The sequence below is a fragment of the Nansenia antarctica genome (genome assembly GCF_963989245.1).
Source record: "Nansenia antarctica genome assembly, chromosome: 5".
Classification (NCBI taxonomy): domain Eukaryota; kingdom Metazoa; phylum Chordata; class Actinopteri; order Argentiniformes; family Microstomatidae; genus Nansenia; species Nansenia antarctica.
Genome location: NC_137690.1, coordinates 34,236,116 through 34,252,738, shown reverse-complemented (window position 1 = coordinate 34,252,738; position 16,623 = coordinate 34,236,116). Strand labels below are relative to the sequence as shown.

Sequence of the window (16,623 nt, the reverse complement as noted above, 5' to 3'; positions counted from 1 at the left end):
TTTGTATAAAGTTGATGTGTTTGTTTGGGTCTGTTCTTCTGAATGGTGTTGTCTGAGAGGAGACTCAGGTGTTGTCTCAGGTGTTGTCTGAGAGGAGACTCCAGTGATGTTTTAGGTTATTTTGTTTATTTGTGTTAAAAACTATTTTCTTCTTTGGTTTACCATGTGTAATGGTTCATACAGTGGCCCAGGCCAATGTAATTATTGTTTTGGGGTCAAATATGCACCATATTGTGTACTGGGGAACACCGAGGACACTTGGGGGGGAAGAATGTTTTCAAAGTAAAAGTAAAAAAAAATAATCTGTTGTGTTTTTTTATTGAATATAAACTTACTAAAGAGGATGTGTTGCACATCACTCCTTCATAACCCACATGAGACACATTATGTTGATTGCACACCTGATGACTATTTCAACTTCACCTGCTGAGACACCTGATGACTATTTAAATTTCACATGCAGTTTCACATTGATTAATAATCTGAATCACTTGTGAGAAAACATTGAATATGTTACATCAGAGGTTGTTTGTATGTCTCACATGTTCAAAATGAACAACATAATAATGCACAAGAAACACACTACATCACACTCAATGTAAGTCTGAGGCAGTTCAGTCTTTGGTCGACTATGTGATAAGAAACTAAATCAGGAAGGTGAGCAGAGTTACTCCATCTTGCTCTTGGACGTCACCCTGAGAACCCCCTGACCACACCTCCGCACACAGAAGCTGCATGTTTTGATGAAGATGAGGGTGAGCAGCAGCACCATGGCCAGGAGCAGGGTGAAGACGTCCAGACTGTGGTACTGGTACCAGGTGAGATCGTGGGCCTGGACACGCAGGTGCTTGGCCCCGTTGTTCCGCATGACAAACTCCACCCAGAACACTGCCTCATCCTTAGGTCCAATTGGCCTGTCGTGGTGGATTCTGGACAACCTCATGGCATTCTCCTTGTACCTGTTGATCAAAAAGTCTTTACTGATGTGGATGAACAGAAGGGTTTTGACAGGATAAGATTATTAGTTTTAATTTTTTTACCAATTAGGAGAGTAATCACATGAATTTCAAATGATTAGTCCAGTGATCCTATTGGATGGCTCAACACACACAGCTCTTACAAGAATCGCTTCCTCTTTTTGATGTATCATTTGGTTGTTCTAATTAAGTGTTATGGAACGAGAAGTCGTGGTGTATTGTGGATATCGGCACAGCTAGCGCGGTGGTTAGGCACGGCGCGAAGCGGAGTGCCGTTACACCGCCTAGCTGTGCCGATATCCATGATATACCATGGCTTCGAGTTCCATAACGCTTTTATACAACGGTTATACCACATTTATCTATCAATATTTCACAAAAGAAAGACAAGACAAACTTTTAATTAATGTATTTTAATGGAACTATGTTTTATTGTAAGTGTATTCATCCGCTGAACAGTTGTTTATCGGTTGCTAAGCAACGGTAAGAATGGAACTTCGATAATATACTGTAGCGAACGGGAATCTTCTAGTGTAACTCGCCCCATGCAGGAGTCGAACCCCGACCTCCCACATAACCGACGGCCGCGCTAACCATTAGACCAAGAGAGTTAACTCCCTTGGTGGAGCTGTTAACGGGCCCCATACAGGATCGTTACACAATCCTCACCGTTCGGGAGAGCGTGCCCTCACGCTTCACTATGTCAAGTCCCTCACGTGGACACGCCTCTCCGATGGCCTTCCTTCCATCCCAACTTTCTGACACCAGTGTAGCGAACGGGAATCTTCTAGTGTAACTCGCCCCATGCGGGAGTCGAACCCCGACCTCCCACATAACCGACGGCCAGAACAGAACTCTCTTGGTCTAATGGTTAGCGCGGTCGTCGGTTATGCGGGAGATCGGGGTTCGATTCCCGCATGGGGCGAGTTACACTACCAAGTCTCCGTTCGCTACACTGGTGTCAGAAAGTTGGGATGGAAGGAAGGCCATCGGAGAGGCGTGTCCACGTGAGGGACTTGACATAGTGAAGCGTGAGGGCACGCTCTCCTGAACGGTGAGGATAGTGTAACGATCCTGTATGAGGCCCCGTTAACAGCTCCTCCAAGGGAGTTAACTCTCTTGGTCTAATGGTTAGCGCGGCCGTCGGTTATGCGGGAGATCGGGGTTCGATTCCCGCATGGGGCGAGTTACACTACCAGTCTCCGTTCGCTACAATACAGTAGGTAATATATACAAACGCGGAGTAATATGAAAAGATGTGTCAACATTCCATTTAGCCGTGCGTATGTCATGGATATCGGCACGGCTGGAACGGAAACTGACCAATAGAGACAATGGACCAAACTGACCAATAGAGACAATGGACCGGATCTGTCCGTTGTATAAGTAAAGACGAGGATTACTTACGATGGATGGTTTATTACAGCGTTGAGGCCGTCCACCAGGTCCTGGCTCTGCATGGAGTTGAAGTCCATTATGACAGCAGCGCCCTTGGCCTTCATATGGACCATGTTGTCTGGCTGGTCCAAAAACATGGGAATCCCCACCATGGGAACCCCATGGTAGATGGCCTCATAGATCCCATTGGTCCCACCGTGGGTGATGAAGGCTTTGGTCTTGGGGTGACCTTATGGAACAAAAGCGGATAACATATTCCAAATACGAGATATTTAGGGTTATATGTATTTCTTTTTTCTTTTTTTTTTACATTATATTGCGTAACATCATAGAATGAGTGGATTGACATTATACAGAACATGGCCATCATTCGGCATGATGAATTGCTGTATGTGTTCAGTGACAGTCATCTACCCAGCAGGTCGTTCTGGGGGAGCCAGTCGTACAGTCTGGTGTTGGCACCCAGAGTCTCTGGCTTCTCCCCACTTTGCCTCCACAGAACCTGGCCATGAAAGACACGTTCACTTTCCAATGATGCTCATCATACTGGGTTTTCAAAGAATCTTCAAAGGTGATCAAGAGTGATCTTCAAAGTGCCAGCCGATAGCTGTGTGTATAACTGACCTTCTGTGGTATCTTTGCGAGGGCTGAGGCGATCATGTTCCCCTTCTCTGTGGTGATATTCTTGACCATTGATCCCAGAGTGAACACAACAATGCCATCATCTCCAGAGCTCTGCACAAACTCCTCCAGGTCCTGAGGGTATAGAATAGTTTTATACAGTAGGAATTATGTACCCCTTGATAACATTATTGTTAGTGTATGAAGGATAAGATCAATGGAATGGGTTCATCTGATCTGTATGTGTAGATATTGATTTTAGTCTACTTCAGCCATACATACCAAGGCTGGGTTGCACCAACATGGTTTCACTTTTAAACTGGATTAAATCAAGGTTTATCTACTAATCCTGTTGCACCAAACATTAACTTTACTTTTCCTGGTTAAATCTAAACCTTTGGCAATCTCTGTTTAATCTCCACTTAAACTTAGATTAAATTCAAGTCTGTTGCAACCAGTAATTTTTAACCTAGTCTGAAGATGGATTTACAGTTATATTTAAACCACCCTTGGAGGAAGTTTATGTTAGGTCTATTTCAGTTTTCTGACTCATATAGTACAGTTTTCTGGCTCATATACCTCAATGGGAAGGTTGGACCAGCTACCAAGCATGGAAGTGAGAGAAACTCTGCTGTGCCACCACTTCTCCAGCTCCTAGTAGCTTTGAGTTTGTATGCTACAGGGTGTTTTCAAATGGTTGACTGGTATCTTTTTGGAGTTTACAAGTCCACAGTCTGCAGAATTGTCAGCAGAGTGTCAATGCCAATGGCATGTTTAAAGAGTCAGTATATTCATTTTGAACCATGGAGGGAGATAACAGCTGGATTTTACAGAAGAGCAGGTTTTCCTGGAATAATTGGAGCTATTGACAACCAACCAGCACTATCTAGGGCTACGTTCACACGGCAGGTCTTGATGCTCAATTCCGAATTTTTACACAAATCCGATTTTTTTGTTTGGCAGTTCACATGACTTTTAAAATGTGACCTATATTTGACCTACATTGACTTGTGTGAACATTCCACGGCCCTGAACAGACCGGCATGCGCAGAAGGACAATAACAATGACGTCAGGATGTCACCCGCAGCGCACTGTTTACAGAAGTAACCATCGATAATAATAATAATAATAATAATAATAATAATAATAATACATTAGACTTATATAGTGCTTTTCTAGACACTCAAAGACGCTTTACAAACGGAAAAGATCGAGTAGTAAAATAAAAAGAAATAAAAGAAAGTATAGGGGTCTAATTAATTTTTAGATTACTAAATCTAAAGTCTCTTTGTAGGATACAGGTCTACTCTGTATACTGCAAGTATATCTAGATTTATGATATATAATATATAGGATAACATATATAGGACAACATGTTACAACCGGTTTCATTTTCAAGTTTTTGTGCAGCGGAAGCCGGTAAAGATATGAGCAAGATATAATATGAGCAATTGCGTCTAGAGTGCAGGGTTGCCAGATGGGGCGAGTTACCGCCGAATGGGCTACTGGATTTAGCGGTTATGGGCTGGTTAGGCTGTAAATTGTCAATCCCATCTGGCAACCCTGCTAGAGTGAGGTAAAAGTCGCATTAAACGCGACTTGACAGTTCAGACGGGGGCGCGTTGCTAAATATCAGACATGTATCCGATATAATACCACCTCTGAACGCGACCCAGGTCGGATTAAAAAAAAGTCAGATTCATGTGACTTGCGCTGTTCCCACGGTCATGCATAAATCAGACCTGAGTCGCGTGTCAGCATAATTTCACATTTCACTGCAGTGTGAACGTAGCCTAGTTGGGCAGTAGTGGTAACACTCGGAATCCATCATGGCGGACACTGAACATAAACTAATCTTATTTTAACCATTGTTTAAACTGGTTTAACTAATCCAGGGTTAAAATGTAGATGTACAACGAGTCTCTAATTAATTATAAACCAGTTTAAACCTAGACTTACTAACCCTAGATTAAGTCTAAACCAGGATTAATTGAATGAATCTTGGTGCAACCCAGCCCAAGTGTACTTCAGCATTACCTCTGGTAAGGGTTTGGCAGGCTTGCAGTGGATCCCACCCACAAACTTGAAGTTAGGAAGGAAAGGACGGGGGTACTCAAAGTCCCAGTATGTGCGGATCAGCCAGATGTCAGCTTTCCCCATTGTGTCACAAAAGGATGAAGGCTTTCCTGTAATTTCCATACAAAACAAATGAGTACACATTACAAATCAGTTGGATAAATAAGTAGCTGGTGGTTGCAATGAAGTATACTTTTCCTCTTTGTACTGGAGCTTTTTCCCCTTTGTCTACAATGTGGTGAGAATATCAATGTCGTGAGAATATCAATGTCGTGAGAATATCAATGTCGTGAGAATATCAATGTCGTGAGAATATCAATGCAGCGGGTCTGAATGACTACCGTCACATTTCGCTCATGTCCAACGCCATCCAGTGCTTCAAGAAGTCGGTCCTGGGCAACCACAAACTCTCCTTTCCTCCAAATTAGACCCCCACCAGTACGCCTACCGCAAGAACAGTCGGGGCGGCTGTGGCGCAGGAGGTAGAGCAGCCATCTAATGATCGCAAGGTTGGCAGATCGGTGGTTCGTGCCCCGGCTGGCCACATGTCGAAGTGTCCTTGGGCAGGACACTGAACCCCAAATTGCTCCCAGTGAGCGGACCGGTGCCTTGCATGGGAGCTTGTCGCCATTGGTGTGTGAATGTGTGTGTGAATGTGTGTGTGAATGGGTGAATGAGAGGCCATTGTAAAGCGCTTTGGAATAAGGCGCTATATAAGTCAGTCCATTTACCAGTCCATTAAAGAACAGGTCAACGGAAGACGCCATCTCCACGGCACTTCACTCTACCCTGACCCACCTAGACACAAGCAAACTCCATCGCGTCGCTCCTGCTTAGTAATGGCCGCTTCCCTAATGCAGACAAGGACTTCACTAGAAAAACATCAGCAAGAGTCTTTGAGCTGCTCAGGGCCCCAGGATGTGACTCCAACCTATCCACCACCTTCACAATGCAAGAAATCGAGCAGGCCATCCAACGCCTGAAGACCAGCAAGGCACCAGGCATGGATGGCATCCACCCTGAGTACTTAAAACATCAAGGTAAGAAGGCAACAGACTGGCTCCGTTCCTTCCTCTCTGCATGTCTCTTCCTCTCTGCATGTCTCTGTTCCTTCCTCTCTGCATGTCTCTTCCTCTCTGCATGTCTCTGTTCCTTCTTCTCTGCATGTCTCTTCCTCTCTGCATGTCTCTGTTCCTTCCTCTCTGCATGTCTCTGTTCCTTCCTCTCTGCATGTCTGTTCCTTCCTCTCTGCATGTCTCCAGTACTCAAAGCTGCCAAAGATCTGGCGTCGTGCAAAGGTGATCGCCCTGCCGAAACCAAACAAGCCAAGCAACGACCCCAAGGGATACCAGCCCTTCTCATTGCTGTGTGTACCATAACGCCTCCTCAAACGCCTCATCCTGGCATGCCTCACCCCAGTGATCGACCCCCAGCTGCTGAAAGAACAAGCTGGCTTTTGAAGCGGTAGGTCAACAACAGACCAAGTGACCCTCCTGTGCCAGGACATAGAGGACAGCTTCCAGGCAGGAGAAAAGGCTGGTGCCGTCTTCCTGGACCTCACAGCTGCCTACAACACTGTCTGGCTACGTGGGCTACATATGAAGCTTCTGGAAACCATGCCAGACAAGCACATGGTGAGCTTCATAATGGAGATGCTGAGCAACCACAGCTTCCGCCTATATACCGCCTACATACCAGCAACGACCAAAGCAGCAAGGTGAGAAAGCTCAAGAATGGCGTCCCGCAGGGCTCAGTGCTGGCACCATTGCTGTTCAACATCTATATTTATGACCTACCTGCAACAACATCAAGGAAGTACGGCTATGCAGACGACCTGGCCATCTTACTCAGCAAGCCATCCTGGAAAGCAGTAGAAGAGGGTTTCTCTGAGGACAGGAACATCCTGTCTTCATACCTGAAGAACTGGCGCCTGAAGCTCAGTGTTGATAAGACCGTATTGTTGTGTGATTGCCTAGGGAAGCTCACCCTAAGGCTATGTCCACACCAATACGTTTTTTTGATAAACGTTTTTCGTATATAAAAATATGACCGTCCACACCAGCATGTTTAAACGCAATATAAACGCTGTCATTGAGCATTCCACACCAGTAGTCGGCGATATAATTTTAACCTCATAGCCCCGCTGGCCAATAAGACGCCTCTGTCTCTCAATGTTCTCGTTAAAAGTCCAGTTAACAGTGAAAGAACTAGAAGCACTTTGTTCACATCCATTTTCCTCGCTTGTGTAGCCTCGAACACCGTTGCCTGTTGTAAACATAGTAGTTACTGGTGCTAGGATATGACGTTGGAGGGAACAGCAAACAGCTGCAGTGCGCATGATCATAGAAATCTACGCGCATGATGACGTGACGAATACAAAAAACTCTGTCTATCTCGTCCGTCAAAAATATACGGCGAATATACAGCGTTTTAAAACATCTTCACTCTGGCAGGCGTTTTTAAACATCTTCGTTTTCAGGGGGCAAAAACTCGTTTGCGTCTGGACGAACCCCCCAAAACGAATATAAAAATCCACGTTTATCAAAAAAACGTATAGGTGTGGACAGGGCCTAATTAGTAATTGGCTGCACCTGTAGCCTTGCCTGCGAACTCTGTCAGAGACTCTGCAGGACATTTAAGTCAGAGCCAGGAGACAGGCAAGGTGAACGGGTACGCTGCGGTCTGGGTGTCTCACACCCAAGTTACAGGACTCACACTCATCCTGGGGGGTGGCGTGTTCGTTTACTATTTAGGGGCACCGGCACAGAAGAGCCAGCTAGACAGGGGGGTTTAGGGGTTTTTGCAAGTTAGTTAGGGACGTGGGCTGATTAGGAGTGTGGCCCAGCTGCTCCTGTGTGACGGGAGTGTTTGGCCAGCCGCCGCACTCTCAACGTGTTCCTGCGCCGCCGAGGGTCTTCCCCTAGACCAGGGGTCCCCAAACTTTTTTCTGTGAGGGCCACATCATTTTTCCTTTCTGTGATGGGGGGCCTGGGTTGGTCTCTAACATAAAATAATATGGAACGGAGTGGAATGGAGGCGGTTGCGCAAAGCAATTGTGCGCAGGAGAGCACTGGTGGATGCAAACAAAGTCTAAACAGTTGAATTTGGATGGAATTTATACCTATAGTGATATGTCAATGAAATATAATCAGTTTTACAGTCTGATACTTGAGGGAGGACCCTCATCATACACGGGGGGACCCATGAAGCAGGGCTGTCTGGGGGTCCTTAAACGAGCATCAAACACTTAATTTCTTGCATTCTGGTGAATTTAGATGCAATTTGTGCCCTTTCTGCATCAATTTATGGTGGAAATGTATTTCCAATTATTTGCGAAACAGCGCCCCCGCCACCACGTCGGTGCAATGCCGCAATTGCAGTTAGAAATTACACGTTGTTCAAAGGGCCGGTCCAAGTGTGGGGGTGGGCCGTGTTCGGCCCGCGGGCCGTAGTTTGGGGACCCCTGCCCTAGACTCACCCGCTACAGTCACTTCGGACGGTCGCAGTTAACTGCTCTGACCCCAGGGGGGGGGTCTTGGAAAACCATTGTTTTCCAACCATGTGCCATTTTAATCTCTTTATACATGTTTGTTGTTTTGTCTAGGCCTATGAACTGTTAATAATGTAAAGTGTTGTACCTGTATTTTAATTACAGCGGGTTGTCGGCTAGGACCGACAAGGGGGGGTAGACCAGGGGTTGGGCACAAGCCAAGTAATTAGTCTATAGTAATTGATGTGTGTGTGAGATCACTGGGTCCTGTGTTGACCACCTTATGCGTGCGTGAATCATTGTGTGGCGTGCCGTGGCTCTAGAAAGCGTGTGCTCTAATGTGTGACTTTAAGCGTGTGCTCTAATGTGTGGCTTTAAGCGTGTGCTCTACCGTGTGACTTTAACCGTGTACTCTAATGTGTGGCTTTATGAAGCATGACTCACTATACCTATGGCCTATGACAGGGGTCGGCAATTAGGTTTGGCCTCGGGCCCAAAAAAAATGTGAGCCACTAGATGGCGGGCCCGAACATAATCAAAGGCTAATTTAAGTAATTGATTGTTAAAAAATGTGACACGTTCTAATGCTTTGACTTTTCTTTCGAAAAATGTACACATCGCTAGTCAACTAAAGCTTCGTGCACACCGCGAACCGTGACCCACCGTTCTGACGCAACCTGGTGGGATGGGCTTGACGCATGTCGCATGCGATGCAGACGCAACATGTGTGCACAGCGGGGGAAGTTTGAACAAAAAGTTTTAACAATGGAGAAGCAATTGATTCTTGCCGTCTCTGGCCAACCAAAAGTTTGATACAGCTACATGCTGATACAGCTACATGTTGATACATATGTAAGGTGAATAGTGAGTTAACATGTTTATTAGTTGTATCCCTTCCTTGTTGTAAAACGTGTTGTTGTTGAACATGTCTGTGACTGAGATAGACTAGATACTTCGGAGGATGTTATCATAGTGTCTGTGATGCTAACGGCGCCATCTTTGCTAGCCTGTGGAGACGCTATGATAGCATTAGCTCCACACGGATTTAACATGAACAGTAGTAGACTACACTTGTAGTAGTAGTAGTAGTAGTAGTAGTTGTATAAGGTGAATAGTGACTGGTTATTCAGTACCCAGTCTGGAGACTAGATAGAAAATGAGCTCCTACGTGGGTAACATCATCTCTTATAAGCCCAGGATACATGATAGCCTTTAGCTAGGCTAGCGAAGTTTCCCACAGAAGTGGGGGGAAAAACGTCAGCTAGATATATAAACTGGTTATTTTGATAAACCGGATACATTTTGTGAATATATATGGTTACTTTCTCGCCTGAAAACATATAAAAACTTCATAAAATGACATATTAACACTTGTAGAGCCAAATTAAAGATTTTCGCCAATGGCGGATTTTACATCTAAAGGCGAAAGTTCTGGTCAAGAAACTACTTCCGGTTGTTTTGACGGACCCAACGCAACGCAAAAGCTGAAATATTTTGACTGATTACCGCACCCTGACGGACAAGAAACGCAATGCAGAGCAACGCAACGGATCAACGCAACTGCCCCATTGAGATGAATGACTTCCGGTGCAACGCAATGACCTGGTGTGCACGAAGCTTAACACAGCTTGTTTTGTGAGCCTGCTAACAATGTAAAGTAGTCTTATAGTTAACTAGGTAGCAGTCCAATCCATTACGTTGCAGTATTTTGGCTTGACTAGCGAGTTTGTGTTATGATTCTCAACAACGTTGAAACGTAGTTTCACCCTTTTCCATAGTTTTTAATAATAAATATGTGGACTGACGATGTATCGCAGCCTAACTTATTCTAATAATTATTTAACATAGTTTTATTCTGAATGATTCCCCCTCCTCCCAGACAAGGTCACATTATTTATTATTGGATTGGTTGTTTGCGTGTCGGGTGAAGTTAGCTAAACATTTAACCTGCTAGCTAGCAAGAGAAACATCATGTCACTCTCCAAAGGTCTAAAGAGGAAAGTTGACGGTGGAAACAGGGCATTTAAAGAGGAATGGACAGTGAACTATACGTTCATCCTACCTGGTTTCATCAATGCAAAGCCGTTGTGAGACTCACATTTTCCGTGCTCACAATGTTCCCTTTCTATACATGCGAGTTGTCCTTTTCGTCAATGAATGTGATAAAGACGCACGAGAGGAATCGATTGATGCATTAAAAAAAACAAAAAACTGCCTGCGGATTAAAGTGACGTCAATATCACCAGATATCAAGCAAATACTGACCGATGGGAGATGCCACTTTTCACATTAAGTGAGTACCAAGCCTGTCGTTATTGTATTTAATAACCTAATTGTATTTTGTATATTTTGAATGAATGGCTTATGGCTCATTGTACTTATTATCCCTAATAGCGCGTTTGCTCTGTCGTTTCAGGAGCATAGGCCTACCACCACTTTGCGCCGATTTTGTTGTCAATGTTTTTCAGAAAATTAAACAGAATTTGCTTTGTTACTGTTCATTTGTGTGTTGCAGTCACATACGTAAACATTACGTTTGAATGATTTAATGAGCTGATGTTATTTTTTTCAAACCACACACTGCATGTTGGCTATTTCAGCACCACGCCTTGTCCACCTACTTATGATTCACTATGAGGGGTTCAGGGTCAGTGCGCTTCGGTGCACCCCGCTGCCTGATTGTCTGTCCCTGTGTCATTCACTCTCAACATGAAAAGTACAATAAGCATTATTCAGGTGGAGGTAGATTCTCTATTCGGACATTATAGGCGCGGTGTGGGACTGTCGGTCCGATATTGTAAAAAAGAAAGAAAAAAAAAGAAAGTGGATTCTCAAAATAATCTGCTGGGCCAAATATTATTGGTGACGGGCCAGCAATGGCCCACGGGCCCCCTTTTGCCGACCCCTGGCCTATGAGATAGGGGGAGTGCCTAAGTCTAGTAGCCTACAGTACCCAGAACGGTTTCCTAGCTTACCCAACCTATGCTGTCTTAAATTATTGCCCTGTAAAATAAAGTGGCCCTTTTGTATTTCAAGTCATTGTCTGTGTCCTCTGTACTTGTGGTCTGACAGTAGACCGGTTTGGTCTACCCCATCAAGGAGGTTTATTACAGTATCAACAATGTTCCACCTCTACAACAAGGAAGCCACCCGGGAATGTAACATCATGCTTGACAATACATGCAATGCAATCCCCGACATATCTCAGTGTGAAGCTCGACAGAACACTGTCATTCAAACAACACCTGGACAGTGTCAAGGCAAAGACAACCGCCCGTGCTGCACTGATACACTGTCTAGCCAGTACTACGTGGGGAGCCACCACAAAGACACTGCTCATTTCCACCGAGGCGCTGGTGTTCCCCACCACTGAGTACTGTGCCCCGGTCTGGAGCCGTAGCCCCCATGTCAAGAGGCTGGACGCAGCCCTCAACACCCTCAACACTGCCCTCAACACCGCCCTCAACACCGCCTTACGGACTGTCTCCGGATGTCTACGAGCCACTCCAACAAACCATCTGCCTGTCCTAGCTGGAACTGCTCCAGCAGAGATCAGACGAGAAGCAGCCACGCTGGCTCGGAAGGCACAGATGAGTGAATCCCACCTCCTCCACCAGATCGCCACAGCGCATGCGTCTCAAGTCTCGGTGCCCCTTTGCCAAAATTGCCCAAGAATTGCTCCGTACAACACCAGCGGACCCCTCCAAGGCTTCCTGAGTCAAGGCAAAATGGTGGGACCAGTGGAAGGCAGCAGAACCATCTAGGCTTCACCACTACGTCGAATACCCCACAGATGTTCTGGGCCAGCACCTCCCCCGTAAGCAGTGGACAACCCTCAACCGTCTGAGGACAGGTGTGGGACGCTTCGGTGCAGCAATGCAGAAGCGGGGCCTCGCAGACAGTGCCCACTGCGAATGTGGGGATCCATTACAAACTGTGGAGCATGTGATCACCAGCTGCCCCAAATACCGGCCACCGAATGGCGATCGTGGTCTAATTGACCTGGACGAAGATACACTGGACTGGCTTGCTGCAACGGAGCTGAAGGTCTATGGACATATGGCAGAAGAAGAAGCAACACCAATGCAAGGATGCTGTTCATTGATTTTAGCTTAGCATTCAACACCATCATCCCCCCCAAACTCAGAGACCTTGGTATCAGCACTTCCCTCTACAACTGGACCCTAGACTTCCTCACCAACATACCCAGCTTGTCAAGTTGGACAACCACTCCTCCTCCACCCTGACCCTGAACACCGGCGTGCCTCAGGGCTGTGTGCTGAGCCCTCTCCTCTACTCCCTCGTGCCGATGCATGGCTCTAAATCTATCATTAAGTTTGCAGATGACACCACGGTGGTAGGCTTGATATGTAAGAACGACGAGTTGGCCTCGTAGGTCCAGCAACTGGTGTATTGACAACAACCTGGCCCTCACACCAGTAAGACCAAGGAGATCATCATGGACTTCAGGAAAACTGGGGGCTGCGTATACTTCCCCATCTACATAAATGAGATGGAGGTGGAGTGTGTTCCCAGCTTCATGTTCCTGGGTGTCCACATCTCCGAGGACCTCTCTTGGACTCTAAACTCCTCTTCCGTGGTCAAAAAGGTGCAGGAGCTGTCTCCCAGGATTCTGACCAACCGCTGCACCATTGAGAGCATCCTAACCAACTGCATCACAGTGTGGTACGGCAACTGCACTGTGTCCGACCGGAAGGCCCTGCAACGGATGGTGAAATCCGGCCAGCGCATCACCGGCACCAAACTCCCTACCGTCGAGTCCCCCCAGGCAGACCGGTGTTGGCATAGCATCATCACGGATACCTCACACCCTGTTGATACATTTCAACGTTGTTGAGAATCACAACACAAACTCGCTAGTCAAGCCAAAATACTGCAGTGCAATGTATTGGGTGAGTAATCCCCACTGCTACCTAGTGAACTATAACACTACTTTACATTGTTAGCAGGCTCACTAAACAAGCCGTGTTAGTTGACTAGCGACGTGTCATTGATTTTCAACAACGCGGAAATGTATTTACATTTCAAAGCAGTCAAAAGTCAAAGCATTAGAACGTGTCACATTTTTCAACAATCAATTACCTAAATTAGCCTTTGATTATGTTCTGGCCCGCCATCTAGTGGCTCAGAAAAAAATTGGGCCAACGCCAAACTTACTTGCCGACCTATGCTCTAGAGCAGGGGTCGGCAATAGGCGGCCCGTGGGCCATTGCTGGCCCGTCACCAATAATATTTGGCCCAGCAGATTATTTTGAGAATCCACTTTTTTTTTTTTTTTTTACAATATCGGACCGGCAGTCCAACACCGCGCCTATAATGTCCGAATAGAGAATCTACCTCCACCTGAATAATGCGTATTGTACTTGTATCCATGTTGAGAGTGAATGACACAGGGACAGACAATCAGGCAGCGGGGTGCACCGAAGCGCACTGACGCTGAACCCCTCATAGTGAATCATAAGTAGGTGGACAAGGCGTGGTGCTGATATAGCTAACATTCGGTGTGTGGTTTGAAAAAAATAACATCAGCTCATTAAATCATTCAAACGTAATGTTTACGTATGTGACTGCAACACACATATGAACAGTAACAAAGCAAATTCTGTTTAATTTTCTGAAAAACATTGACAACAAAATCGGCGCAAAGTGGTGGTAGGCCTATGCTCCTGAAACGACAGAGCAAACGCGCTATTAGGGATAATAAGTACAATGAGCCATTCATTCAAAATATACAAAATACAATTAGGTTATTAAATACAATAACGACAGGCTTGGTACTCACTTAATGTGAAAAGTGGCATCTCCCATCGGTCACTATTTGCTTGATATCTGGTGATATTGACGTCACTTTAATCCGCAGGCAGTTTATTTTTATTTTTATGCATCAATCGATTCCTCTCGTGCGTCTTTATCACATTCATTGACGAAAAGGACGACTTGTATAGAAAGGGAACATCGTGAGCACGGAAGATGTGAGTCTCACAACGGCTCTGCATTGATGAAACCAGGAAGGATGAACGTATAGTTCGCTGTCCATTCCTCTTTAAATGCCCTGTTTCCACCGTCAACTTTCCTCTTTAGACCTTTGGAGAGTAACATGATGTTTCTCTTGCTAGCAGGTTAACTGTTTAGCTAACTTCACCCAGCACGCAAACAACCAATCCAATAATAAATAATGTGACCTTGTCTGGGAGGAGGGGGGAATAATTCAGAATAAAACGATGTTAAATAATTATTAGAATAAGTTAGGCTGCGATACATCGTCAGTCCACATATTTATTATTCAAAACTATGGAAAAGGGTGAAACTACGTTTCAACGTTGTTGAGAATCACAACACAAACTTGCTAGTCAAGCCTAATACTGCAACGTAATGGATTGGACTGCTACCTAGTTAACTAGAACACTACTTTACATTGTTAGCAGGCTCACAAAACAAGCTGTGTTAGTTGACTAGCGATGTGTACATTTTTCGAAAGAAAAGTCAAAGCATTAGAACATGTCACATTTTTAAACAATCAATTACTTAAATTAGCCTTTGATTATGTTCTAGTGGCTCAATTTTTTTGGGGCCCGAGGCCAAACCTAATATTGCCGACCCCTGCTCTAGAGTCTAGACCATGTCTATACAAACATAGCTGATGGCTACAGAGCCATTTCCCTCCCCCACCTAGGGCAATCAGACCACATCTCTTTGTTCCTACTCCCCAAATACATGCCTCTCATCAGACGTGTGAAACCAACAATAAGGACAGTTAAAACATGGACTAATTACCCCCTGGCCCCGGCTCAGAGTACAGGCCACTTGGGATGACCACACAGACCTTGATCTGTACACTTCTTCCGTTATGGAGTACGTCAAGGAATGTGGTGACAAGTCACCAGCTACAAGCGGATTAAGACCTTCCCCAACCATAAACCCTGGATGAACAGAGAGGTCCGTATACTGCTGAAGGCACGCAACACCGCCTTCAAAGCAGATCCATCCATCACACACCCTGAATATCACTGTAATATTCATCCATCACACTCACCCTGAATATCACTGTCATAATCATCATCACACTCACCCTGAATATCACTGTAATATTCATCTAGGTTCTGCCATAGTCTGTGTGCGCTCATGTCTTGATAGGCATAGAAGAGGAAGCTCCATAGTCTCTCGGAGAAGCTCATTTTGTCTGTCAGTTTGACCATGGCTCCGGGGACGTATGACGGGGGAGCAGGGACCTGCCCACACAGCCTCTCCCAGGTGTTGGCTATGGAGAAGCGCAGGGTGAAGACCAGAGGCACCCCCAGCATCTCAGCCACCAGATCACTGCAGGCGTAGATGGGGTCTGCCAGCAACAAGTCATACTTGGCCTCTCTTAGTTTCCCCATGACAGTCTCTGATCTCAGAATTCCATCACACATCTTAATAGCCATCTTAAGGTCTCTTTCCATAAGGTCCGTCAACTTCAGATGGATCTGCAGGTAGCTCAAGTGATCCAGCTCATACATGAAGAAGTGCAGGAACTCCTCTAAGAAATCATTATTTTCTTTATGAGAAATGGAGACATTGAATGGTTCGTAGCTGAACCGAGAGGGTTCATTGGGGTCCATGAAGAGGGTGGCACTCGGCACCAGTACTGTTACACGGTGTCCTCTGTCCATTAGAGTGTCCAACACTGGCTTGAGGTTGATCCAGTGGCTTCCCTCAGTATGCCAAACTAGGATGTTGCCACAGTCTACTCTCCCGATGGAACATAACTGTATGATCAGACATGCTGATATATACAATGGCAGCTTCATGGCGACTATGTGGAAACAGGCTTGAAGCTATTCTCTCTATTTTCAAGTCAAACAAATCATTAACTCAAGAACAGTGGTACTACGATTCAGAGTTCAACTTCTTGCTACATGACAATATTAAGCCACACCTTCGTGTTTGGGGGTAAAAGGTGCACTGCCCATGTCAACAATGAATAGAGAATTTAATCATGGTTTTGTGTGTGTGCGTGTGTGTGTGTGCGTGTGTGTCTGTTTGCATGTGCGTGTGTG

At 45.5% G+C, this 16,623-nt stretch overlaps 1 protein-coding gene across 1 annotated transcript; it reads right to left on the bottom strand.

Moving 5' to 3' along the window:
• Positions 1-33: 33 nt before the first annotated feature.
• Positions 34-16,405, bottom strand: LOC308158659 (UDP-glucuronosyltransferase 2A2-like). The gene is made up of 6 exons (XM_080532343.1): positions 15,654-16,405; positions 5,035-5,183; positions 3,000-3,131; positions 2,790-2,877; positions 2,385-2,604; positions 34-959 (listed from the first exon to the last, which is right to left on the bottom strand). The coding sequence occupies exons 1-6, from the start codon at positions 16,372-16,374 to the stop codon at positions 668-670; spliced, it is 1,602 nt and encodes a 533-aa protein (XP_080388469.1). The 5' UTR covers positions 16,375-16,405; the 3' UTR covers positions 34-667.
• Positions 16,406-16,623: the final 218 nt, after the last annotated feature.